Consider the following 26,880-nt stretch of genomic DNA (forward strand, 5'->3'; position numbering starts at 1 on the left):
AAAAACGTCAAGTCATTAAACAGCTGCTGCTTTTCAGGGTCAGCTATCTCCATTCGAGGCGGTAGGGCTGTTCTCTGCAAAAGGAACTTGACGAGCATTCTTAATGAGGCTTTTCTGATGTGGAAGAAAGGGGAGCAGGAAGGGATGGAAAAAAAGATCTTCCTGTGATTTTTCAACTGACAATTTGTAGAAACTAAGTCAAACTGGAAGTCCTAAGAGCTCATAACTTGAACTGCTTAAGAAGTAAATAACTCACTAGTGATCAACCCTCCTTTGTTTCTATCCTCCGGCTTTTAAAAGAGTTAAGGAAGGGACAGAAATGCCCCGTTAGTGTGAGTTCTTCAGGAAGGGACTGGTCTGGAGTCTTGGGGGTGGCAGACTGAATCGAAGTCCAAGGAAGTACTATGAAAAGCTATACCGTTAGACTGCTATTCGTTTTAGTTTTAGTTTTGAGATATACCCAAGATGTGAATAAACTGGGGATGTCAAAAGGGCATGGAAAGTTACAAAAGGAGTTGAGCTGAGGTGAGTATGTGCTAGGGAGTCGGGGCAACCTGACTAGATCTGTAGAGCAGTTTCTTGGCCAAGCAGACAGGGACTTTTCTGTTTCTCAGCAGCTGGTAAAGGCTCCTCTTTCTCTTTCCATGACTATCTTCCTGTGTCATTACTCAGCATCAGTCCCGGCATCCCCCAGAAGAGTCAGGGTGACCTCCAAACGTGATTAGACTTAGGAAAGTTTCTCTACACTACACTGGAGGCAGGGGTGGAGGGATAGACAGGGATGGAGGTGAGGATGCTTACAAGAGATGCACACATTTTGCATGAGGAGTTGCAGATTCTCTTGCCACAGGAATGTTCCCACATAATCATGATGGGTGTAAAGGAAGAGGGGGGATGGGTACTGAAGATCCTTTCTGATGAACCTTGTTTCCTTTCTTCCTCCTCTCAGCAAAGGAAGCTATAGGGCAGCAGAGAGAACAAGTGCTTTATTCGAATGGTTAGGGAAAATCACACCCAAAGACACTCACTACTTAGGGACCTGTGTTTCCTATGAAAAACAAAAGCATATTCAAGGTTTAATAAAAATAAGGATCTCCTTCATTTGAAGACCTTAGTGTGCAATCCTGTGCTCATATTGTTTGTCTAATACCATGGAAACACAGCTTATTGCAGTAGACAAAAGAAGTCAGAGAAGAGACCAAAGGGCAGATCTGGTCTTTTCCCCATAAGTCAAATGAAAAACAATTCTGATTGTTCTCTGCTATGGAAAACACTAAAATCTTTATAAACATGGAATTTCTTTCCCTAGGGGTTCAAACTTTCTCTAAGATAAAGAATTAATAGACTTTTAAAAGTCCTCTCTTAATTATGGACTCAATGTTTTTAGGCTCGTGCGATTAATGTTAACGTGGGAGGGGAGAGTGGACAGATATAGAGAGACTTAAAACAATAGAGAGCAGCAGAGGAAGCAAGCCTGTGACTTCATGTAGGGATGGTCTATAAATGACTCACACGCCAGAAGCCCTAGAATCCTGACCTTTAAATTTTCCCACACATAGACCCAAGCTCCTTGAAGCTAGTATTTATGGAACACATCAAGGAGCTGTTAAACCTTAGGAGTTCTCTTAGGTTTTCCATTTGTTAGGAAACAGCTGATTTTATTTAAAAAGAAAGTAGAATCCAGGCAGTTCCCCCTTCCAAAATTCAGCCTTTTGAATAACTGTCTACAAACTAGTTTAGTAAAGGTTATCCTCTTTGCCTTATGCATATTCTACATTACCTTACTATAAAGGGACAAAGCCCTGAAAGGATTGCATCGCTCTCCTGACAAAAGCACAGCACCCCCACCCCCACCCCCACCCCATGGTGATTTCTTGGAGGAAACTAAAGACACAGAAGTGAGTGCAATGATCTGAAAGTTTTCCTACATTTCTACTGATACACCACAGGCAACCAACCATGTAGGTGTTATGTGCATTAGATCTAGACCCAAATGTACAAATAGGCAATGTTTCATACAGTTTGTGGGATGGACTATCAAATCTGCATTCAGAAGAGTCTCTTATCTGAGTGACAGCTTTACAGAATCACGTAGCCTTTGGATAGCGCACAATTTCAGTCTAAATGAAAAATAAATTGGCCAGCAGTCATAAGATTTACCCATTTACACAAAACATCGTATCATGAGTGTAGTCCCAAAAGATCAGGAAGATTAATGTATGGAGAGCTTGGATGCTCAATCAACAACTGGGGCAGCTTATTTTCAGCTTGACCCTAAATTGGGTTGAGACTGGCCAGTCAGCCAAAGTAAAGTAACGTGGGGCCAAGTGATATGGGCTCCCAACTTTCAGAGAATATTTGTTAAACACATTCCCTTTTCTTTACAGGTGACATGACCAATTTTGACATGTGAGATAAACTTATTTTTTTTTAAATATTTCAAGATAAAAATAGGTTTTGATTCCAGAGATTAGAGATTCTTTTTCATACACCCAATTGAATAATTTCACCAGTAGTCCCACCATATATACCATGAAACTGTATGATTCATACATAAACCAAGTGTAAAAACAGGGAGCACATCATACCCAGTGGGCATATTGAATATGCCATAACAGAAAAGTATAAACTTCTGGGGTCAACACATACACATTTAGAAAATTGTATGTACTTCTGATTTTGTGAAAAAGTTGTAATACTTAAAGTTCAGAGTTGGAGGTTGCAAAGAAACTTGATAATGTTATTTTAATAATTCATAGAGAGTATATATGTACACCCAAGGAATTTCTCTTTATTGCATATTGCTATTTTTTAAAAAAATGTACAGTCTCATAACACGTACAACATTTTTTTCTTGGTACGATAACAACAGTCTTGCACCTGAAGACTTAAGTGGTTCCAACTACTAAGCTAATAAGATACAAGACATAATTAAGTTTACAAATTATAATGCTTTTTCTTTTTGGCATTAATTTAAAAAAACAAACAAAAAATTAAAAAATACACACCCAAGAGAGAAAAGTGGCTACTTATACCAGCACCAATCTAAAAAGTTTTTTTTTTGTTTTTCAACAATGGCACATGGAATTACCTGCACACAGAGTTTGGGGGAAAAGAATAAAAAAATTGTAAATGGTGAAGGAGGCCTACCAGGATGGCCATTTTCAAATGAGGATGAATAAAAAGAGCAGGTGGGACACACTAAGCAAACTTGCTCCTTTATGTGACTCTCCCTCCATCTGTCCATTCCTTATACTCTACAACACAGCCATTTTCAAAACACAGCTCCAAAATTGACCCAAACCAAATTTCTCCTGCTATAAATAGAAAAAAATATATAGAGAGGCACTTTAGTTAAGGAATAGACACAACCATCTTCATAGTCCACTCCCTCTCAACATCCCCGAGCCTTTTTGAGCAAAGTCTCCACCGGCGCCTTTACGTGGTGTATTTGCAGACCTTGCTAGATGGGGGCTGGAGAGCTCAACCTCTGCTTTGTACTTAAAACTGTTTTATTTGCTGGTCATTAACTTTCATGTAGTGTGTAGAGAGCCGCCACGTTTGCAATAAGGAAAAAATGTAAAACCACAGCTCTTGACAACTCTTAGAGTACTATTTCACAGCTTTCACATAGCACAGATACCATGCCATCTGGGCTAGGCATTATAGTTTATACAAATTATTTTTAAATAGCACAATTCCTGTACAGCACACATACTGATATTCTATTTGTCCCTCAATCTCCCCATTAGAACATAAGCTTTGGGAGCAGGTGGGACTCTGTCTTGCTTATCACTGTAGCCCTACTATGCCTGGCACATAGTTGGTGTTTAATAAATATGTTAATTGATTGCAAAACAATTTAGTGAGTAAATAATGCTCTAGTGCAACAGGACAAACTACTGCCTCCACAGGAAACCTAACCATAACAGGATTAATGGAAATAAAAAAGAGAACCTTGTTCCCTCCCCCCACTACAAATAAATAAAGCAAAGCAAAAAAAAAAAAAAGTAACAGTCCTCTTTATATATCATATAATTTAAGGGTTTTAAGAGTTGGTAGGTTAATGGTGAGCAACTATATTTTATTTTCTAATGTTCATTGTTTTTATTCATTTCTCCCTGAGAGCTTTATTTTTTGGACTGAAATTTTACAGGTAGTTTTACTGACACACAATTTAAAATGACAACATATAAACAGCAAACCATTCAAACACGCTTAGAGATAAATAGATCTTGGCATTTCTGTTGATGGTGTTTTGACATTGTGTGCATTCACTAAGTGTTCTTCAGTCCAGACCTACATTTACAGAAGATGCAGTTTGTCCTACGGAACAGAAAATAGAAACTAAAACAAACAAACAAACAAAAGCACCCCACTTAAACAATTTTTTTATAGTCTTTATCCCTTCAGAGCATTCCTCCTTTTAAATCTTGGGTGGGAAATTTTATTTTTAAAGTTTGTTCATCTATATTGTTAGAAAAACAAGCACATTCTGGCAATCTCATACTTTAACAAAAGCATGGATTGCATTTAGTTAAATAGTGTGCTTTCCAAAAGCAATTTAAAGAAATCATCAAGAGCACTTGGCAGAAAACTCAATGAAATTAGAGGAAAAAAATTGATGTTCAAGTTTTAAATATATAAAAAAAAATCTATGACATTTTACATATTTCAGATTGTGTGCAAGATGTTCTTAATAGACATTTACAGACCGTATCCCCACACCAACGTCAAATATTCCAAGCTGGTCTTATCAATTACTGAAGCAATGCACCAGCAACACTTTGTTAGCTATCAAAAACCATTTTAAATCTATATTTTTTTCTGACACCAGTTCCACCAGTGAAAATAATTTCAAAGTATACCAAGCTTGGAAACCATAAAATATTTCTCAAGCTTTTGTTTTGTTTTTCTTCTTCTTCTCTCTATTTTCTTTACTCTAAGGAATATCTCTGTCATCTCTTTCAGGAGACAGTATTGTGCTTCGGTTATGGTGTCCAGGGAAAGAAAATGAGCCACACTCAATATGAATGCATACAAAGGGTTTCAGAGCACGTACATTAACATAGGTTTTCTTTTTTAACCATACATATAGATCTCCAGACAACACTCAGACTCCTATATACATTATATACACATACACACACGCACACATTCACTCACAGATGGAAGAAGAAATTGCCACTGTTTTGATTGCAAGGCAGTGTAACGAACCGTTCTAGTCACTTCAGAGGGCTGCTAATGAACGTTCTAAAAAAAGTGTTCAAGGAAATTTAGAAATTAAGTTTTGTGATTGGTCTTTCCCGGCTGCTGTCCGTCATCTGGTTGGTTATGCGTTTACGATTCCTTTTCAGTTTAGAAAGGTCTTTGTCAAAGACTTCTCCTGAGCGTAAAGCTGAAACCAGGTCATCAAACTCTCCGCCTTCTTCACTATTCTCTTTCGCTTTTCTCATTTTACGTTCCCTTTCACGTTGTTCTTTAAGCTGCAAATAGAAAGGCACCTTTTAAAACTGATCTTCGAGAAGTGTTACAATGTTTTATTTCAGCGGAAATGAATTCTGGGAAAGAAGACAATGCACCAGTGACACCAAACTATGGTTATCTGTAACAGCCACTAACCCTCTTGTACATAGAGGGATCTGTATCCCTTACAGAAGGGTACGTTAGACAGAAAGTCTTATTATAGAAGCAATGAATGATGACAAAAAATCAATGATTGCTACTTTGTGATTAGATCTCTCACCATCCAGAATCTAGATAGATTTCAATTTTCTGGTAAAAAAAAAAAAAAAAAGCAAATTAAGACAATTGCTGTTTCTGTAATGGGACAGGAAAACGATACCACAATTAAATAGACCCCAAATACTGGTTCTCTTTCATAGTATTAAAGACTAGGGCAAATGGTCATCTGGCCACTTTTTTTTATAGCCCTTACATCAAGGGCTCCACCCCCATCTATAGTGCATGCCTAATAACTGCTACATGAGAGCTACTGTTATTAAAAGCCAAGTAATATATAAGCTTTATTAAAAATTTAGATAACTCAGATAAGTTATCAGATAAGCAAACAGAAAATAAAAAGCATCCTCAATTTTTGTTAGTATCATCTTCTATACTAACACTTATTTTATCAAAAACAAGAATTATTTTATGTAAATACCATTGTGTAAACATTCCTTTATCATTATATATTCTCAGAAGACATGGCTGAATGACTGTATAAATATTCCACTATGTAGCTATTATATCCTTTATAATTAACATCCTACTGGGAAAACTTTATGTTGCTTCTAGTCTGGGGTTATTTAAAGAGTGCTGCTCTGAATGTCCTTCTGTTTTAATCTTTGTGCAAATTATGACTTTCTGTAGGACAGCTTTTAAGAAATGAAACTCCAGTTCAAAGGATATGGATATATTTTTTTAAGGCTTTGGGTTTATATTGCCAAATTGCTCAAGAAAAACTTTATATCAGTTTAAATCACCAGCAGCTTTTTAGAAAAGCGCCTTCCCACCCTCATTTTTGCCCACACATCAGAATGCTCTCTAAAAAATGAAAGACCTGCAGCAACAGAAATTTCCAACCTGAGCTTCCATGCGAACTCGGCGCTCTTCCTCCTCCTTCTTCTTTCTCATGTTTTCATTCTCTTGTTTGGCTTCTGACACAGCTTGAAGAAATTGATCAAAAATGCCAAAGAACTCATCTGGCTGTATTTTGCCAGCCTCTTCCCCAAAGTGCTTCACTGCTTTAGTAAACTGGAATAAGAAGGTTGTAAGAAGTTCAGGGTTCCAAGGGGGTTCCAAGGGAATACCATGATCAAATATAAATTTCTCTAGAAGGACTAAAGCTCAAAGAGTAGAATATCATTTGATGGATTTTCATGACCCCTCAGCAACTGAAACATGTCTTAATCACTTCGAAAGCAAAAAATGTAATGCTCCTCATCTCTGAAACCATTTATTCCTGCCCACCTCATTTCAGCTTAACATCCATGATTCCCTACTATGAGTTCTTATTAACCAAACAGTAGTAAAAACAAGGAAGCAAAATATTATAAGATAGAGTACCCAAGACATAAAACTAATAGCAAACTCAGCAGGGGTAGGAAAACTTGTACTTTCAACTTTTCTTTGAAGTAGTTTAATATCATTTATTGGTGCCATATGGTCAATATTGAAAACAAATGGGATCCAGTGCTTTTTGGCTACTTCTCCTAATACTAAATGATGTTGGTATTGTTACAATATTTCTTGGGCCTCAATTAGAAAATAAGAACTGATCATGGAATCATTAATGCTATATATGTAATATAAACTTATGACTGAAAATACAATTCTATTCCAAACCTCTTGTTTAGAGCCTCTTTCAATGTAAATCTTTTTAAAGCATCTAAAATGTGAAATATTAAGGATGGAATGAATTTTTAAAGTTAAATAAAAATATATGTGTATAGTAATGAAATAGTATATCTGGCATCCTTTTCAGTTTTAATTGTTTCTGGTTTTACTTCTTCTAATGGATATCTTCATAACTCAAGATAATATGCTTACACTTTTATTTCTTAATTTACCAGCCACAGACAAAATATACTATCTGATACAAAGATAAGAATATAGCTCACTCTCTCTCTTTCCTCTCAAAGTTATATAATTGACTTAAAGTACTGAAAACCAATCAATAGTCTTAACATTATTATGACTACCCAAATATTGTTCAATGCCAGACAAATAATTTGTTAGAATTATACTTTCTTCTGAAAGGATCCAGTGCTGTTACTCCTAGGCCAGTAAGGGCAGTTCCCTAGTTTCAAAGTCAAATAAATTCTTTTTTCCTACACCCAATTAACTGCTTAAAATTTTTTACATTTTAAGATTTCTTTATATTTAGATCATAATGTGCTTGTGCAGTCCCCAACCTCCACCCCAGGAGTTCCTAATTGTTTTGATTTTTTTTTTTCATATTTGTTTGTATTTTATTTTTAAGGTTTTCAATATTTTAGATATACTACCTACCTTTAAGGAAACATTTTCAATATTCATTCCTAAAATGATTTCAACTAAGTTGACTTATACATTATGACCTTTTATAATTATGATTCCAAAGCTTTTACATTTATAATAAAATGCTCTTTTTTTCCTATTTCTCTACACTGTGGAGTTGTTCTCAATGTTTTACTTATTTGGAAATAATTCTGCTAGAAAATGGAGCTAGTTAGGGAAAAAAACCTAACATTCTTCACATACCACATACAGTGAGCTGGCTGGTTCCACTGATTTTATAAGCTAATTTCTAAAAGTTCTGGTATGAATGAAATAGCAATAGACTGTCTACAACTGAGTTTATAAAGCAATCACGTTCATGCGTTTCAACTTCAAGTCATCCTGTATGATATTTTTATCTAGGAATTTTGTGATGATGAAGGCATGTATATTTTAGTCTTAGAACTCTCAAAAAAAAAAAAAAAAAATCAGGCCCAAGACGAAGTTCCCACACTAAAAAAGAAAAGTAGTCTTGGGTGTGTGTGACACAAAAATTAATTATCTGGTTGATTTTTAAAACCAGCGTTTGAGTCTTTGAATGAGGCGGGCACCATATTGTACAAGATGGAAAATCCCACCCTTTACAAAGTGCACACAACACAGTAGTGAGGCGGGTACAAGGCAAAGATGGGGTCATCATTGCAGAGTCCTGAACCATGGTTGCTGACATTGGTTGACCAGCTGACTGATTTTAATCATGGAATACTAGAGGCTGGCCCTCTAGGGAGTAGTCCTTTAAACAGCACTACTCGCAAATTAGTTTTTAGAACATATATTGTCTTCTCACTTATTTTTTTCACAATGCCTAGGATGGGGTTAATGTTGACATGAGCTGCTATATCGTAACACAGTCCACTCCTGAGCTTCCACCACCTTGGGTGTACAAGCCCATAAACACTCATGATGTCTAAAAATGAGAAGGTGACCACAGGGAAATGCCATCCATCACCCAAATCTCACAGGGAAGACTCAAATTAAAGCAAAAGACTGTTTTGGGAACTGAGAGTTTGGCAGTACAGAAAAGTCTACAGGGTGGGGTAAGGACCCTCTTAAACAAATGACGGGGCAATGAGAGAATGTGAGGTTGCATATGTGTGTGAGTATGTAAGTATTTGGGAAGAGGAAATAGTCTAGGAAGAGAGTTGGTAATGAGAGAACAAAAGAGAGAGGGATTCATCGGTTCTGCTGAAGATTTGTGGAGGCAGGGCTCTGTCCCTAAGGCTCTAGCTCAGGTGGGCATATTACATAAAAGAGCTGGTCACTCATTTCATCCACCCCAGGATTTCATAATCTACTCTTTTCTGGTTCTCAGAGATAAATTACTTGACTCCAAGAACGACAAGAGAAAACTGGCAAAGGATTTACTGGTTTTATACCTTCAGATCCTTCAAGGTTTTGCTAATCTAAAGGCAACATGGGCCAGTGAGACCGGAAGGTCTATTTCAATTGACCACAGTCTTGGAAATGAAAATATACCTATAATAAACAAAACAAGGATCGCCTACTTTATTTCCTGCACCATGAGATATCTGGATTGCATTAATGCTGTTTGCTGCATAATATAATGTATACAAGCACCCAATTAAAGCCTATCCCTGTCAAACAACACTCAGTGTGCAAGAGGAAGTTGAGCACTTACCAGGTCTTTAGCTTCTGCTAAAAGATCTTCAACATCAGAGAAGCTAAAGCTGGCCACTGTGATGAACTGGCTGACAACAGACACAAATTTATCTCCAGGCTGTGGAGGCTGAGATTTTTGATATTCCAGCTCCTTAAACATAGGAAATGGATAACGTCAATACAGACACACCTCATCTCATATTTTCTATGCCACAAATCTAACACACCAGAATGGCAAAAACACCCAAACTTGCTCTATCACATTTTGTAATATGGTAGTTCCCCTGCCTTTCCTCCCATCACCTGGCAGCGATGCCCATGTGCACACCCATATTTGCACACCACAATTTAACTGATCATCTGAACACTCTATGATGAGAGGAGAAATCAGTGTGATTTCTCATAGTAGGTTTTGAAAGGAAGATTAGCATTTAGATGAAATTAACAAAAGTTAAACAAATAATAGGGAACAAATTGCACTCAAAGGGTTTGTGAGTGAAAGCAAAAGACATTCTGAATTCAGCATTTGGTGCCTTGATTTTTCCTTCATTCCCTCTCTGCCAAGTCTACTTGCTTCCTAAGCATGGTATCTGGGTCAGTAGCAGCACTGGCATCATGACCGTCTACGGGTTTTCTTCTCGTGCGTTCCATTCAGTTTTTATTTTTAATTTTTAATTATTTTTTTTATTTTATTCACATGGGCAGGCACCGGGAATTGAACCCGGGTCCTTTGGCATGGCAGGCAAGCATCCTTGCCTGCTGAGCCACCGTGGCCCGCCCTCCATTCAGTTTTTGTGAACAGGCTAGTAGAAGTACTGGTCTTTTGCTAATTACCCACCTTCTCCATTAATACCACTGATGAAATGTGGATGATTCAAATTTACTTTTTTTTTTTCAAATTTACTTTTAATAATTAATCTCAACCATTTCTAAATGCACTTTATTATTTATTCCCCACAATAACTCTATGAGGCAGGTGTCATTGTGTAGACACATAAACTAAGGTTTTGAAGGATTAAATTATTTGCCCAGAGTCAAGTAGAATTTGAACTCAGGTCTGCTTGACTCCAGAGTCTCAGGAATAACTATTCTGCACATGAATTGGCTGAAACTGGATTGCCTTGCTATCTTTTATACCTGCTTTGGCAGAGCTACTAACAAAGCAGGAATGTATGCAGGTAGGGATCCCAAGCTATGGGTTCCATTCCTCTACAGCTAATGAGGTTCTCATCCTTGGCAAGTTGCTCTGGGCCTCAGTTTCTTCACTTGTGAAAAAAGAAGGACAATATTCACATCACCATGAGAATCAAATGAAAAAATAGTAGCGGAAATTCTCACAAATTATGGTGCCTGCTCTGAGGGGAAGAGACTGCCTCAACACTAATACTTTGGTCTGGAAAGTAACTGCATGTGCATATAGGATGCAGAGGTGTGAAATCAACCTAAAGGTGTTTAATTTCTGGATAATTTCATAAGAATTCTATCCTTGATACTTTCAAACCATATAATCAATTTTTTATAAAGTGCAACTAGGATACATAAACATATGGACAGGCAGAGGTCTGCCTCCCAATACTTTCTTACAATGCTACATTTTGACATTTAAGCAGCCAGGGGGGCATCTGCAGTCCCTTTCCTATGCAGAGTGTGTTGTAGGGTATGTGACACAGGGGAGGGAGAGATTTCATCAAAACGGCCTCGAATAAACCAGAAACACAAAACTTTCTTGGGCCCCCTCTCTCAGGTCCTGCCCTGAACTAACTGCTGGGAGGGAAAAGCCAGAGTGTCCACTATTAGACTTCAGGGTTGTCTGACTCATGCTCATCTCAAGAAGGCATTCCATGGGGAAGAAAAGGCAACAGTGAAGGTCAGAAAACAAGTCTTGCTCCAAACTGCCTTTCTGCAGACTGGGCTCTGAAAGCTGTGGAGAAAAGCCTTAAGTGCTCACAACACAGTCTCAAGGCCACTGGGGCTGGAAGAAAGATCAGTGGCTCAATTAGTTCACCTCCTTTTGCTTCTTAAATAGCCAAAAAAAAAACCCTGGAGAGAGGGGGGCACCTCACATGCTCCTTAGTTCTAAATAACAAAAATGAGCAAACTTTATATTTTAGAAATTAAATTTAAATTTAAATTAAGTTTAAATTTCTTTAAATACATTAAACTACTTTCTAGGGCATAGTTTTGTGTTTAAAAAAAGAAAAGAAGGTGGGGGAGTCCTCATGGCATTACTGACAAATGATCTGAAAGATACTTGAGGAGGGTAAGTCACCTTTCCAAGCTGCCTGCAAATCAGCAGACCAGAGCTCCTGATCAGGTTTCCAATGATCCCCTCTGCCTGGTGGTTCTCATCCTTGACCCTCCTCTTTGCTGGTGGCAGCTTTTTTTTTGCAGCACTGCATGGTACTGTGTTAACACAGTCATGTTCAATTTCACCGACCCCTCTCTGCCTCCACCATCCTGACCTGATTTCCTTCTGCTGATACCTGGGCCCAGGCTATTTCCTGGACCTGAGACAACTCTCATCCTACCTACCCAAGCTCAATGCATCCTCTTTCTGAGCCACAACACAAGTTCGTCTCCAACACATGCCAGTCATTCCACAGTCCTCTGGACTATTCTTAATCCATCCTGCTTCCTGAAGGCATGGTTATAATTACTGTCCTTATCTGGACGTGATAGTGCAGAGGGAACATTTGCTAGGCTGGCTGCTCTGGGATATTGCAACACCTGGAGGGCAAGGAGTCGGAATCATCAAGATCCCACACCTTGAGTCCAAGTGTCAGCTCAAAAAATACGCCCCAGAGGACGCACTGTGAAAGCCCATTGGGAAATCCTACTGTTCTTCTGAAAACGGACAACTAATAGAGGTGAGAGTTAAGAGGATCCTTGAAAATCATCTAGCACAATTCATCATTTTAATGAGTCCTGCCTCACAGGTAATAAGTGGGTGGAACCGTAGGTCCCGTTTCCTTCCACATGGTCTGCGGACCCATCCACAACCTCCTATTGTCTGAAATAAGCTGCCAGCTAAACACAGCCAGCCTGCTTCTTTGTTCTTTTCTTTTCTTTCAAGAAATGTTTAGCCTTGGCATACTATACGCCAAAGCAACAGTGGCTTATCTGCTGAAAATCACAGGCACTAGAGATGGTGAAAAGACTAGGAATTAAAATGAGAAACAAATACTCACTGTCTCTACTGCTTTCAAGCCACTTCTTAAGGTACTTATTTCTTTGTCCAGCTCAGTCATGCTGTTGTAAATAGCAACATTTTAGTAATCAATATGCAAATTAAATATATTAAATATTTGATGAGTTTAAATAGTTCATGCTTGCAAGTCCAGGTGATTTTAACACAAAATCTTTTTTTTTTTTTGGCATGGCCAGGCACAGGGAATCGAACCCGGGTCTCTGGCATGGCAGGTGAGAACTCTGCCACTGAGCCACCGTGGCCTGCCCCATACTAGTTTATTTTAAATTTTTAAAATTCCCTTCAATGTTCATATCTCATAGAGAGAATTCAGGTATAGAATTATGCTTTTGTTTTCCACAGCCAGCAGGTACATGTTATAGGCTAAAAATAGCAGAATAGAAATATCTTTTATCTGTGCATAAATATTTTGTTTCAAGCTTAAAAAATGTCACTTAAGCAAATTACTATATGTGAAAATATATATGTGGAAATAAATCTCTTGCCCTACTTAGCTCCCTTTGAAAAAGTAAGAGAAACTGGCTTATCCATAATCATGCTCACACTGAACTTATACAAAATTAGATTGCTGCTTTTTCACTAAGGCTCTGGAAATATGAACATTACAAGGTAATGGCTTATATTTCAATCAATAATGACTTTTCTTAAAGTGCCACTAACTAGTTTTCATCCTCATTGCCTTTTTAAAATAAGAACAATTTCCCTGGGCTTCTCTCATAATACTTTCTATCTGAAGGCTTTTAAAGATTAGAGATTATATCTTAATCCTTGCATGTAATTTACATATAAATTTTGTGAATGAATTTGGTAATAGTTCATATACTTTTAATTTTTTTTTAAATCTCATGTCTTACATAGTACATTTCTACCAAATTCTATAAACAGAATGAAAAAAGTTAGAATGCTCATCATGATTTCCAAATCCACTGTGAAAAGATGTAGCTTAAAGCTGTTAGGGGGAGAGAAAAAAAAAAGCCAAAGGGGAAGAGAACTGCAAGAAAAACTGCCTGCTCCCAAGTCTGACATGTGGTGTGAAATTTGTGGTAAAAGTTGGGCAACTTTCCATTTTATTTTTAGTTTCTTGATTTGCATAAAGACTGCATTTGATTCAAGGGGTTGCCTTGGTTTCTGGGAATGTGTGCATATTTGAATATTAGTAACAACACCCTTGAATTTAAGCTATTTGCTTAGCTATATACCAGCAAAACCACATTCCTTTTCTATATTCTTAATAACTCAATTAGGGTTTGTCAAAGTCAAAAATCGCATGTAGCAGTATACTAAAAGAGCTAGAACAAAAGTCCATTTAAAACCTTGTTACATTTGAATGATTGGGATAGGATTCAAACTTTTTTTCATATACTGCTCTTGGGAGAACAGAAGGCCCCTCTTTATGTAACACTAACCATCTCCATGGCTAAAGCATAGTTGATGTAATTTACACAATTAAAACAATTCAACTACAAGGACTTACTTTACTTTTGCTGCTTGAGGAATATCCATCAATTCTGCATTTAGATTGAGAACCTTGGGGTATTTCTTTTCCACAATAGTTATGAGATAGTGCAAAAGGGTAATGTTCCTATGATTAAAGAAGGGAAGAGTGTTATACATAGATAATATTAACATATAATTCATATACTCATGTGGTCAAATCAGCATAATTTCTATGTTAATTTCAAAATTTGGAAGTTTCTATACGGACCAGACTCTCAAGAGGAGGGGGAGAAGCTACATGTTTGATATATACACATGAAAAGGAAGCATACATTTTCTAAAAAGGAAAGGTAGGGAATAAAAATGACATCTTTGGTCTATAACAAGCACCGTTTAAGATCTGGATAATATGACCAGGCATGGAAGTGAACACGACTCACTGCAAATGGGGACAAGCTAACCTCTTCCTTTGTGATGGAGCCACCCAAAGACAGGGTGGGCTCTCTAGTGAGATCGGGTGGTCTGGGTGGATTCATCCACTGAAGAGAACGGCTATTTTCAAGTCTAAAAGTACATACCGGCATGTCACTGATGACAATTATTGATAATTCTTATTTAAGCTTTCTTTCGACTTTAAAACTCCATGATAATGCTTTCCCCCAACTAAAGGCTCTATGCGGCTGATCTGTTTTGCTGTCGCAGCCAAGGGTGGTCAGATGTAGGGATGTCCCCTATTTCAGGGATGGACCTGGAAGCAGGCCCTGACTGTGCAATCATGTAGACGGTGTCCTAGCCGCCATGCATTCACTTCCTAATTTTAGGAACACTTCAGCTCATAACTACATAACCCTTAACAGTTGCAGTCAGCCATGCCAGCTCCCTCTGTGGTAGTGACAGGGCTGAACCCTGCATGACCTGTACTGAAAAGACAGGTGTCTGATAACACTATCTATGAGATAAAACTGTTAGTCTGAGTCTGTTGGCCTAGACTCTGCTACATGTTACAGTCACCTGGATTCCAGAGCCTGGGCCCACCCCAGAGAGTCATTTAATTGGAATGAGGTGGAGCATTAAATAATTAGCTTTTAAAATTTCCCTGGTGATTCTAATACGCAGGCAGTGCAGAGAACCACTAGTCTAGAGAAGTTACCAGAAGGAGGAAGATAACAGCTGCATTTCTTTACAAACATTTCCCGAATTAAGAGTTTGCCAGTTCACAAGGGGAAGTCATTATGCTCCTACCCGCCTCCGTATAAGGTGAATGAGAGTTGCCAAATCATTTTCTTTTCCATAAAAATGAACAACATTTCTAGCTACCGTCACAGCTTTAAAGAGATAATACAATCAAATTCCTCTGAGTCTATCCAAATGTACCATAGATAAATATTTTTGATTTCCATATTTTTTCTTGCTCTCAAAAATTAGAAAATATCTTTCCAGTAAAGTAAAAGCATCCATTAAACATTCAATAATTCCGGCCACTTATTTTCCAGGTGTAAAGCTGCATCATTCTACTTTAATTCTGCTGTTTACAGAATCTGTGTGTATGTTGCTTGAGGTGAGAGAGCAAAATCCCAGCTACCATCAAAAAAAAGAGCAATGATTTAAAAAAAAAGGGCAATGGTATTTTTCTTTTTTATTTTAGAAAAACACTATTTCAATTAATTTACTTAACACGTACTGTTCTGTAGAAAATCTTAAAACTAGGTCAGGCCTTTCATTTTTATTTGCTACCCAAATAACCCCTCATTGGAGAGTACTAACTCTTGAAGAATAACTTAACAGTTACACATATGATTATTCCTTGATTGTTACCAGTAAACTTAAGCTTCAACGCAGAGTGTTGACTGTCCCACTATGTCTGCAGTTTAATTAGATTTAACTCAACAAACATTTAAGGAGGGGCTAAGACACTGGTGTGTTTATAAGACATTGCTATTACCTTCAGCGATCAAATATGCACAGGCTGAAAGAAAGAAGCGATGAGAAATCATTTGAATTTATTCTTTTAAGAAGGGATTCTACTAAATAAATTCCATATAACCTCAACAAGCAGATTATCAAGTAGTAAGGGAGGGCATGGGGGGGGGTTGGGTTGGGCTGCTGATCTGTTGCCTGTGGGAACGAGAGGGCCCTTCCGGCCACACCTGTGTGCCCAGGTGAAGAGAGCAGCTTTGCCTAAAGAGGGCCTGTTCTTTTTTAAACATGGGCAGGCACCGGGAATCGAACCCGGGTCCTCTGGCATGGCAGGCAAGCGTTCTTGCCTGCTGAGCCACCGTGGCCCGCCCAAGAGGGCCTGTTCTTTACATGCAAATATGACGCCTACTACAATCTCCAAGTTTCTCTACTATAACGTCCAAATAAGACCCCTCTGCTGGGAAAATAGAGTTGTAGACAGACCAGCAGAAGAGTTACCAACCCCCTATCCAGCCACATGCTTGTTGTGACTGCAGGCAAGCCCGATGAGCCTCTCCATCTGCCTCAGTTTCTTTATCTGACAACAGGCGATAGCAGAGTCTGTACTGTGTACTTCCCAAGGCTGTCATGACAATCAAAGGTGAAAGTGTTTTTAAAAAGAGTATTGTATGATCTCACTTAGAAAATACTTATAAGAAACCTGGGGCCTAGATTGTAAACTCTTATAGCAGTCACATTTAGCCCGGAGTGGCAACTGTTAATTCTGGATTTTGGGGGACTGTTTTATGTATCTATAACCTGGTATTTAGAGATGAGAATGAAGACGATTGGGTTAGGATTAAGGTAATTCAGAATACAGGGGTAAGGAAGACATTGCATGTATTTTAGAATTTCACCTACTTTTTGAGACCAAAGGAAGAAAATTTTATTATGCCCAGTACTTAGGTTTTTCTGTACCACATAGTCTAAATTAACCTGTCTGGATAGATCATTTGAACAATCCAAATACAGGGAGTCCAGAATAAGAATGAGGGCCTTTAATCCAGTATAATTTAATGTAATACCTGGATACATCCAAGAGTATTTCAAGCAGATAATCAAAAAATATTGGCTAAGTCCCTTGAGGGATGGGAGAGAAATATGGAACTATCAAACTTTACCACCCGGGAAACCCCAGATACTGTCTCAAACATTAGGGACACCCAAATCAATAGGCCAAGCCCTTGATTTTGAGACTTGCTTTTGTGAAGCTTATGTAGGTAGCAGAGACCGTTAGCCTACTTGCAGGTTTGTCTAAGAGTCACCTTCTGGAGGACCTCTTTTGTTGCTCAGATGTGGCCTTTCTCTTTTTGGACCCAACTCTGCAAGTGAAACCATTGTCCTCCCCCCACATGGGACATGACATCCGGGGGTGAAAGTCTCCCTGGTGGTGTGGGAGATATTCTCCAGAAATGAGCCTGGCCCTGGCACAGTGGGATCAACAATGCCATTCTGACCAAAAAGGGGGAAAGAAGTATAACAAATAAGGTATCAGTGGCTGAGAGAGTTTGAATAGAATTGAGAAGTTACTCTGGAGGTCACTCTTATACATGCTTCAGATAGACATTGCCACCTATCATAACTTACCAATCTCCAACCAAAACCATTCCTTCCAATCCTAAAGAACACTTAGGGTATTATATAAGATCCTACAAAGTTTCCATGCACTAGGTTAACTCTCCAAAACCTATAACCTCCAGTTGGGTCCTTGGACCAGATAAGCCCTGAATGCAGAGGGACCAGCCCTTCCAGAACATCAACCAGTTCCATCCTCATATTATTGACAGCCCCTTCCAATGTGAAAAAGTTAGAATTGCCACAGCCCAAATACCCCTAAAGACTGAGAGAAAGATCAAAGGTGATGGTGGAGTTATACAGAGAAGGTCAGGTTCAACAAATAAGTATGACCGCTGAATCATTACACTGATATCTCTTTCAGTCTCTAGTACCTAGAGCAGCTAGAAATAAAACCTAAAATTGTGGAATTACAACCCATATCGAACTTTGAAATCTGTTCTAAAACTGATTGTTGAGATGTACTTTGAAATTTATTGCTTTTATGTATATATGTTATTTAAAGAGAAGGAAGAATATAATAGAGAAGATAGGATTTAACAAATGAGTAGGACTGCTGAATCATTATACTGATATTTCTGCTGGTCTCCAGTGTCTTGGAGCAGCTAGAAGAAAAATACGAAAAATTGTGGAATTGTAACCCATGCCAAACTTTGAAATCTGTCCTATAACTACTTGTTGAAATGTACTTGAAATTTATCGCTTTCTTTGTATATATGTTACATTTCACAATTAAACAAAAAACATTTTAAAAAAATCAAATGCTTACATTACAACTAAAGAGGTATTGCCATATCCTAGCAGCTAACCCTCATTAATCTATCTTTACAAGATGTGAAAATAAGGTTTAGCCTTAAAACTTAACATATAGCTTAGCACATCTAAGATGGATTCAGGGTTGCCATGATGCCATGCTTCACTACCCCTACAGAAAATATTGGATAAAAAGCCTCACTGGTCAGGAATAACTAGGGTGAATAGCCTATATTGCTAAAGAGAATTCTGGTAAGAGAAGCTCACATTCAAATAACTGTGCAAGCCCTTTGAAGTCAGGGGGAGCCTTAGAGAAACAACGCCTTCAGGAAGCTCAAGTCAACATGCCTCATGACCCTACCTAGTGATGACACCAGAAAATATTTTCACATCTCAGTGCCTCTCATAAGAATCTGCTCACTTAAAATGCAAGCATTTTTTTTTCCCTAGGAAGCATTTTAAAGAGTCTTGGGATGAGCAGCTGAATACTACCAGCCAAAATGCTGGTAGTATAACAAATTATACATGATAATTTGTTCATATAAGCTGCTAACTCCAATATATAAAGAAAACGTATCAACAAGCTTTAAGTTCCAGTTTTTTCTTTTTCTTAGAACACAGTTCATGGCTTTACTTTAAGGTAATGCCTGTTAATGGCTTCAGGACCAAAAATCAACCCTCATCACCCTTTCCCCATACACATGCTCTCCAAACCCTGGATTATAAACCTACTGTAAGGTGGCGATCCAAGGCTGTCTCTGCATTTAAAACAAAAACATTCTTCAGAATGAAGAAGAGCAGATGTCCTAGAAGCTAGAAACAAAACTTGGTATTCCCTATGTTTACTAACAACTGTCATAAATTTCAATAACTTAACAGACATTTGAATATCAATTGTAATTCTAGCTGTAAGCCAGAGAAGATATAAAAAACACAGTAAGATACATCCAGGGTCTTGCAAAAGCCATAATTAAATGCTTATAGCCTTTGACCATTTTCTCAGTAAGAGGCCACAAAAGCATACTTTAGGTTTAGAAACTATATCTATGTATTCCCTTACCCTATGCAGTTGTTCAATAAATGATTTTTAATTGCATACATCATGAGAAGCTGTAAAAATGCAAATAAACTCATCCAAACTCCAAAGGCATTTTTTTCTTCCCCAGGCAAACTTTGAGGGGAAGGGGGGAGTTGGGCAGAGGACAGAGACTGCTCTTTCTCTCTTAGTTTAGACATACTTCTTCCGTACTTTTAGAAAGTGAGTGCAATCATGTACTGATGGCAGTGGGAGGGCTACGCTGGACAATTTGGGCCAATCTTGGGCTGCTGCATTGATGGTCTATCATCCCCCCCAAAGCTTCTGTTTAATGGTTCTCTTAAAGTCATGGTTTAAGGCTCCAGGACAAATTGAGGCCAGGCTCCCCGAATTCACTTCACAGGCTTTGAATCACAAGCCCCAGAAAGTAAGCCTTAACCCCAGTTCCTGCACCAGAACCAACACAGGCCCATCAATATTAGTAACTGCTATCTCATGAGGCTCAAAGTAAAATAGTTCCTTAGATTATAAATGATCCTGACAGAATGGAAACTCTCTGCAAAATTAGCAAATGACAATGGGTACCTTAATTTTTATTCATTTATTTATTTTTTTGTCTGGGAAGGCACTGGGAATTGAACCTGGGTCTCCAGCATGGCAGGAAAGAACTCTGCCTGCTGAGCCACCAAGGCCCACCCACCCTAATTTTAAAAGAACAAATGTACAAAATTTGAGTTCAAGGACCAGTCAGTCATTCTTGCACCATTATCATATTTATCTACGAAGGTTTTCATTGCAAATGATCCCTCTGTATGGTACCTTTAGGGAATGGTTCTCCTGTACCACGCGAGGCTGTGCTTCAGTATCCATGCTTCCAGAGCTCTGGGGAATCTACCTGGTACACATTTACACAGGTGCTCATATGCCCAGTACCGTACATATGTACACAAGTTAGAACCCACTTGGCGCACACCCACAGGAGCCCCCATGTGCCCAGCACTGTGTATACCCATACATTTATCTAAAATAAGAGACAATTTTTAGGGAAATGGTCTTACCTTTAACACTGTGGTTCTGACCTCCAACCTCAACCCCCCCCCTTTTTTTGATTGTTTAAGAATTACATTTTGAGAATGTTTGAGAATACAATGGAAACTATATTCCTCTCCCCAATAAAAGGAGCGATTTGATGCCGTGGCTAAAAGCACATACACTTTTTTCTTAATTTTTAAATTTTTAAAAAATATAACAACAATCAGTAATTTACAATATCATCACATAGTTGTATATTTATCATCATAATCATTCCATAGAACATTTGCATCAATTCAGAAAAAGAAAATAGAAAAAAATTTATACATACCATACCCCTTACCCCTCCCTTTCATTGATCACTAGCATTTCAATCTACTAAATTTATTTTAACATTTGTTCCCCCTATTATTTATTTTTATTCCATATGTTTTACTCATCCGTTGATAAGGAAGATAAAAGGAGCATCAGACACAAGGTTTTCACAACCACAGTCATATTGTGAAATCTATATCAATATATACTCATCTTCAAGAAACATGGCTACTGAAACACAGCTCTATATTTTCAGGCAGTTCCCTCCAGCCTCTGTATTACATCTTGACTAACAAGGTGATATCTATTTAATGAGTAAGAATAACCTCCAGGATAACCTCTCAACTCTGTTTGGAATCTATCAGCCATTGACACTTTATTTTGTTTCATTTCGCTCTTCCCCTTTTGGTTGAGAAGGTTTTCTCTATCCCTCGATGCTGAGTCTCAGCTCATTCTAGGATTTCTGTCCTACATTGCCAGGAAGGTCGACACCCCTGGGAGTCATGTCCCATGTAGACAGGAGGAGGTGGTGAGTCTGCTTGTTGTGTTGGCTGGAGAGAGCGGCCACATCTGAGCAACAAAAGAGGTTCTCTTGGGGGTGACTCTTAGGCCTAATTTTAAGTAGGCTTGACCTATCTTTTGTGGGGTTAAGTTTCATCTGAACAACCCCCAAGATTGGGGACTCAGCCTATTGCTTTTGTTGTCCCCACTGTTTGTGAGAATATCAGGAATTCTCCACTTGGGGGAGCTGAATTTCCCCCCCCTTTTCACCATTCCCCCAAGGGGACTTGCAAATACTTTTTTACTCAGTGTTCAAATCTCTCTCAAGATTCCATATACTTGTGGTGTTCAATTAAGCTGTCCGCATAATGTCAGATACTTTTGCACATAATGTCAGGGTATTCATGGATCCACTGAAGCACATCTATAGATATTCTTGGACCCCGCAAGGTAAGAAAACCTGTCTTAAAGCATTTCTTATTCTAGCTAGGAATTACACAGTTTACACACACACACAGATTTAGCATTTCCAATCTTTCATAGCATATATAAAATAGTAAGAAACAAATATAATTTTCAAGTATTTAAGAGGCAGCCAGGAAGGGGGGCTCTTGTGGTTATGGGACAGGTAAGGGAAGAGTCAGTATTGGAGAAGGAGAAGGAGAGAGAGCAGTGAGTAAGAGAAGTTCAGACCAGAGCCTGCAGGACCCTGGCGGCCCAGGAGCACCAGAAGAGAACAAAATTTAAGCACTGACCTAAGCACTGGATCCTCCCAGTGCAGGAAGAGCTCATACTCACTTGTCGATACTAGATTTTGTGTCAGCAATCTTATTCAGGCTGGAGATCTTGAATCCATATGCATTGCCTCTTTGGCCTTTATTCATATAATTTCCAAATGCCAAAACAATTTCAAGCAACTGTCTCAGGGCACCACTCCTAAACACCTCTTCTGAGCCAGAGCGAATTGCTTCAAAACAAAGCAAAGAAAAACACAACTATTACAACGGAGGCATTTCCGCTCCTAAATCCACACACCTAGTTACAGATATGGAAACTGTAACACTGGGTTGTTAGACTACCAGGGAGCACTTTTGAAACATTTAATTAGAAGCAAAGAACAAGGGGCCAGGGAGAGTCAGCTGGACTTGTTAAAGATAACAATAGATGGCTATCAAGTTTTATTATTTCTCCATTTTTTTCCTGGCAGACTTAAGCATATTACTTAAACATTTAGTAATACATAGAGGGAAAATTGCATTTCCACATTCCTTAGCATTTTTTTTTTTTTTTTTTTTTTTTTGCCTGGCTTGGGTCAGAGCATCAGGATTAGGGAACAATTCCACTGATAGAAAAATTGGTCAAATTTGTTACATGTGATAGCTTGCAAATGTCAGTCAGAGAATGGGGCTTGAGCGGACTCCTGATTCCAAGCTGTGTTCTGGGGCTATGCTTTCCCATTGCCTTGCCCACATTTCAAACATTTAAAAAATTCAACAACCTCAAAATCAAACCATGTAACAGCCTCAAATCTTCCCTTAGAAAAATCTAAGGGTCATTACAGGCTAAATGCTTCTATGGGTCAAATTGATTCCTCACCAACACTGATAGAGTAAAAAGCCTCACACTGCAGGAGGTCCAGGAGGTAGGTTATGAGCTCCAGAGCCCAGCCCAGGTCAGCAGGCGAATGGCTGACCTTAAGAAATGACCCACCAGAATTTCAAAAGCTTTCAAGTAAAAAATCACCAAAGAGATCATGTTTACTCTATATGCTTGAACTGCCCCTGTAAATTGGCATGTAAACATCATCCCAACCTTGGCAGCTTGACGTTACCTTCCACTTTAGGTTTCACTTCTGCCACGCGCTCCGCAAACTTCTTTTTGAAGTACAGTGATTGCAACCTTTGCTGATAATGGTTGATTCTGTAAGGGCAAGCAAAACGAATTAGCATTCACTTAATATGGGTGTATGGACATTGAGGCAGATGTACTATGAACCCTTCTCCCCCACCTCCCCAGTTCTTCTTCCACACAGGTGCACAGAGTACTAGGCCAACTTTACCTGCAGAGCCCATTTCTATCTGATCTGCCCTGGGAATTCAGAGTGATTGCAGCAGAGCTCTTAGCTCTCAAACATATACGGTAACTGCTAAAAAGCCAGTGGGAGCTGGCTGCTGTTAACTAAAGCCTCCTTTTTTCTCTCAGAGTTCCAGTAGCTCTTTTGAACACAGAGGAGATGCAATGGGATGAAAATGTAAAGACTTCCCATGCTGCTGCAAATAAAGGGCAGTTTGCTATGTTTCTTAATTTTCCACAAGTTTTAAGCATCCTCTCCTCGCTCCTTCTGCTTTCATCACAGTTAGCTCCCTGCTTGCCCTCTTCAGGGCTAACAAGCTCTGCCTTCCAAGACAGGAACTAATAACAAGACAGAACTGGGATGCACACTATCCTTTCATAACCACTAAAACAAGCTGCTCTGTATGGCTGAAGAGGTCGCAGGAGGCATTCTCACCCAAGCCTTCTGAACTCAATGCCTAAGCCGCTCTGTGATAGAAATTTCAGGCTAATAGGGGGAGGGACCAGACCCTCCTCCAGGGCTATACCAGATAATCAGACAGTCTTGGGTTCACTGCCCAGATTCTCTTATTATGTGACCTTTGACAGTATCTTAATTGCTCTGAGGCCTCTTTTCCTTGCCTGTAGAAGGCAGAGAATACCTCCTCACCTAGCGACTAGCCTACCTGGCAGGGCTGTTAGGAGGATTAAATAGCATGACCCATGCAAAGAGCTAGACACTTAAGAATTGACAGCTACTATAGGTGGCCATCTATTTGTCTACAAATAAGGTTGGTTAGTGCACATTTCAAAATTTCAAAACCATCCTTTGTCTTATAGCAGCACACAAAATGGCAAGTTGAGATGTGATAATCCCCAAAAAATGAGTCTGAGTATGGCAGAAATGTAGAATGAGAGACATGTTCACCTTGGCTTCACCAGTAAGCCTTTGGAACTGCTATTGGCTCTTAGGAGAAGAGCTCTGCACTGAGATTGGCTGAGCATTTCAAGACCACTGGTCCTTCTTCAATGTAGGATCAATTCACCTGGTGTCAAATGGCAGGTAGACTCAGCTCTCCTGACAAGCCCTTTTAGTATGCAGTGGTTGCCCGCAGGGCTTTCTGGAGAACGATTCAGAAGGCGCGCCAAAGGTCCAACCAAGGGGAAGACGACAATGATTGATTCGTGATGTCTACATGTGTCATCACTCAGACCCTGGCTCTTCAGTTATGTGGGCTCCAAGGCTACCCCAGCCTGAGTTCAACGTTCTTTTCTGTTTTACAACAACCTTGAGATGCCCAGGTACTAGAAGGTATTAGACAACATCCCAGGAAATCCAAGTGGTGAGAACAATGACACTAACAGGAACCAGGAATATGCTAAGAATTGATTATGTCAAAGCATGTGAGCCAAAGAAATCCAGGAATGGACATAATTGTAAAGAAGTCCTGACTCTGGCTCATTCATGGGGAAGAACTCAAACAAAACAATCAAATTCCACATAGCAGAAACTTGAAGATTTTAGAATCTTAAAAGACTTCCAGCTAAATAAGGTTAATTAGTCTAAACACACCCCCGAATTGCAAGTTAACTTCCTTAGAAATGTAAGTGGCATCTTTGTTTTATAAGCATTTTCAAACTCACCGACTCATCTCAAAAAGGAACCTGTCAGCCTTGGCCATCCGATCCAGTTCGTGTTTGTGTTCCTCCAACAAGTCAATGTCACTTTTTTCAGGAACAAACTTCAAGAGCTAAAAAAAGCACACCCAAATGTTAAAGCTAAGGTCTGTAGCTTAAATTCGCACAGTAATTTTTCACCCTTTTGGTTAATTTGCTCTCAGATAATATTTTAAACTGTGCACAGAGGTGATTGGTTAGATACAATAGAAATGTTCAAAGCTTTCCGCTTTAATTTGAAAGCAAAGTGACAGAAGATTTATTTCTGATACTTCTCAAATCAGAGTGGTGAAATTTCCTTATCAGGACCCACTTTGCACAGACCATCAGAGGAATCCTAATGATAATTTATTTCAACACTCTCATTCCAGATGATAAAGCTGAGGTCCAGAGAGATTAAGCAACTTGAAATACAACTGGGATTACAAAGCACATTTATGTCATTGTCAGAAATAGAACCAAAGTCCCTTGACTCCTAGCCCTATATTTTTTTCTATTGCATCATGATGGAAAGAGTAATTCTGTGTGTATTTTCCATTTGATTAGTTTATTCCTCTGGCTTATCTAATTCCATTTCCCTTTTTTTTTTGTTCCATATAGAGTTGGATGATAGGGATTTGAAGATTTTTATTCCATATTTTATTTAGAAAGAAATGTGTACGGAAAGAGGAAGAAATGGCAATACAATTTAAAGTTGAAAAAGTACTTCTGTATGAATCTGATTTCCTGTGAAGGCACACACTTATATTTGTGTCTGCACACGCCTGTACATGCATGTCATTTTCTAGATCAGGTGTTATTATTTTTATAGTTTTTATTTTTTTTAAACATAGTGGCCCTCTAGACCCTGTGATTGTCTCCATTATATGAGATGCCAGCACTGGGTGACCCATTTGGGAGGTTTCAGAGTGTTTGTTACATATAACTGAAGAATCTCTGACAACTTAAGACAGTTGGTCTGGCTGCCACCAGCAGAAAAAGAGAACCGGAATCATAGCGAAGGAGGTGAATGGTGTGAGGCTGGAATTATGTTTGAGGCAGAGAGCACATCACATGTCCGGGTCTGAAATGGATGGCACAGCATTTAGAGAGGTGAATGCTTGGCTATAATGGGATGGGGCAGGGGTGGGCAAGACCAGAGAGTAATAAGAAATCAAGTGGGAGAAGTAGACAAAGGTCTTCTAAGAATTTCATCTTTATTTTGGGGGCACTGGGATAGAACTTAAAGATTTTAGTTAGGAAAACTAGTTTGCATTTTAAAACGATCACTGTGTTCACAGAATGGAGAAAGGATTAGAAGGGATCAGAAGTGTTAGGAGCTTATGATTAGATAGCTGGTGCCGTGATCTTGGTGACAGGTAATGGTGTCCTGGACTGGGGGGAGGGGGAGCAGTGAAAAGATCCTAGAGCAGTTTTCTTTAGAAGGCTTTAATAAAACTGGCCTGACTGGCTGAATGATTGACTGTCGTGGGTGAAGGAGGAGGAATCAAGAATGAGGTCTGGGCTTCTGGCTTAGGCAACAATTACACAGAGCAAGACAGTTTACCCTGGAAAAGAAGGTTGGAGGTGGGATGAGGTGGAGAGGAGAAGAGTCGTCTAGTAGTTGAAATACTTGGAAGAGAATCACATAGTGATTTCTAGTAAGCAGCAGATAAGTGGGTATGAAATTCTGAAGAAA

The 26,880-nt window shown here is 38.9% G+C and overlaps 1 protein-coding gene across 5 annotated transcripts in view; it reads right to left on the reverse strand.

Moving 5' to 3' along the window:
* Positions 1-2,771: 2,771 nt before the first annotated feature.
* DAAM1 (dishevelled associated activator of morphogenesis 1) overlaps positions 2,772-26,880 on the reverse strand; it is a 187,775-nt gene continuing 163,666 nt past the window's right edge. For all 5 annotated transcript variants that reach the window (XM_077122487.1, XM_077122488.1, XM_077122489.1 and 2 more), the window contains 8 exons: positions 25,170-25,276; positions 23,305-23,393; positions 22,272-22,440; positions 14,343-14,450; positions 12,849-12,909; positions 9,680-9,811; positions 6,586-6,756; positions 2,772-5,486 (listed from right to left, as the gene is read on the reverse strand). In XM_077122487.1, coding sequence (XP_076978602.1) covers positions 5,277-5,486; positions 6,586-6,756; positions 9,680-9,811; positions 12,849-12,909; positions 14,343-14,450; positions 22,272-22,440; positions 23,305-23,393; positions 25,170-25,276 — 1,047 coding nt within the window. In that variant the 3' untranslated portion in view covers positions 2,772-5,276. The remainder of the gene's footprint in view (positions 5,487-6,585; positions 6,757-9,679; positions 9,812-12,848; positions 12,910-14,342; positions 14,451-22,271; positions 22,441-23,304; positions 23,394-25,169; positions 25,277-26,880) is intronic.

The sequence above is a fragment of the Tamandua tetradactyla genome, chromosome 12, assembly GCF_023851605.1.
Source record: "Tamandua tetradactyla isolate mTamTet1 chromosome 12, mTamTet1.pri, whole genome shotgun sequence".
Taxonomy (NCBI): domain Eukaryota; kingdom Metazoa; phylum Chordata; class Mammalia; order Pilosa; family Myrmecophagidae; genus Tamandua; species Tamandua tetradactyla.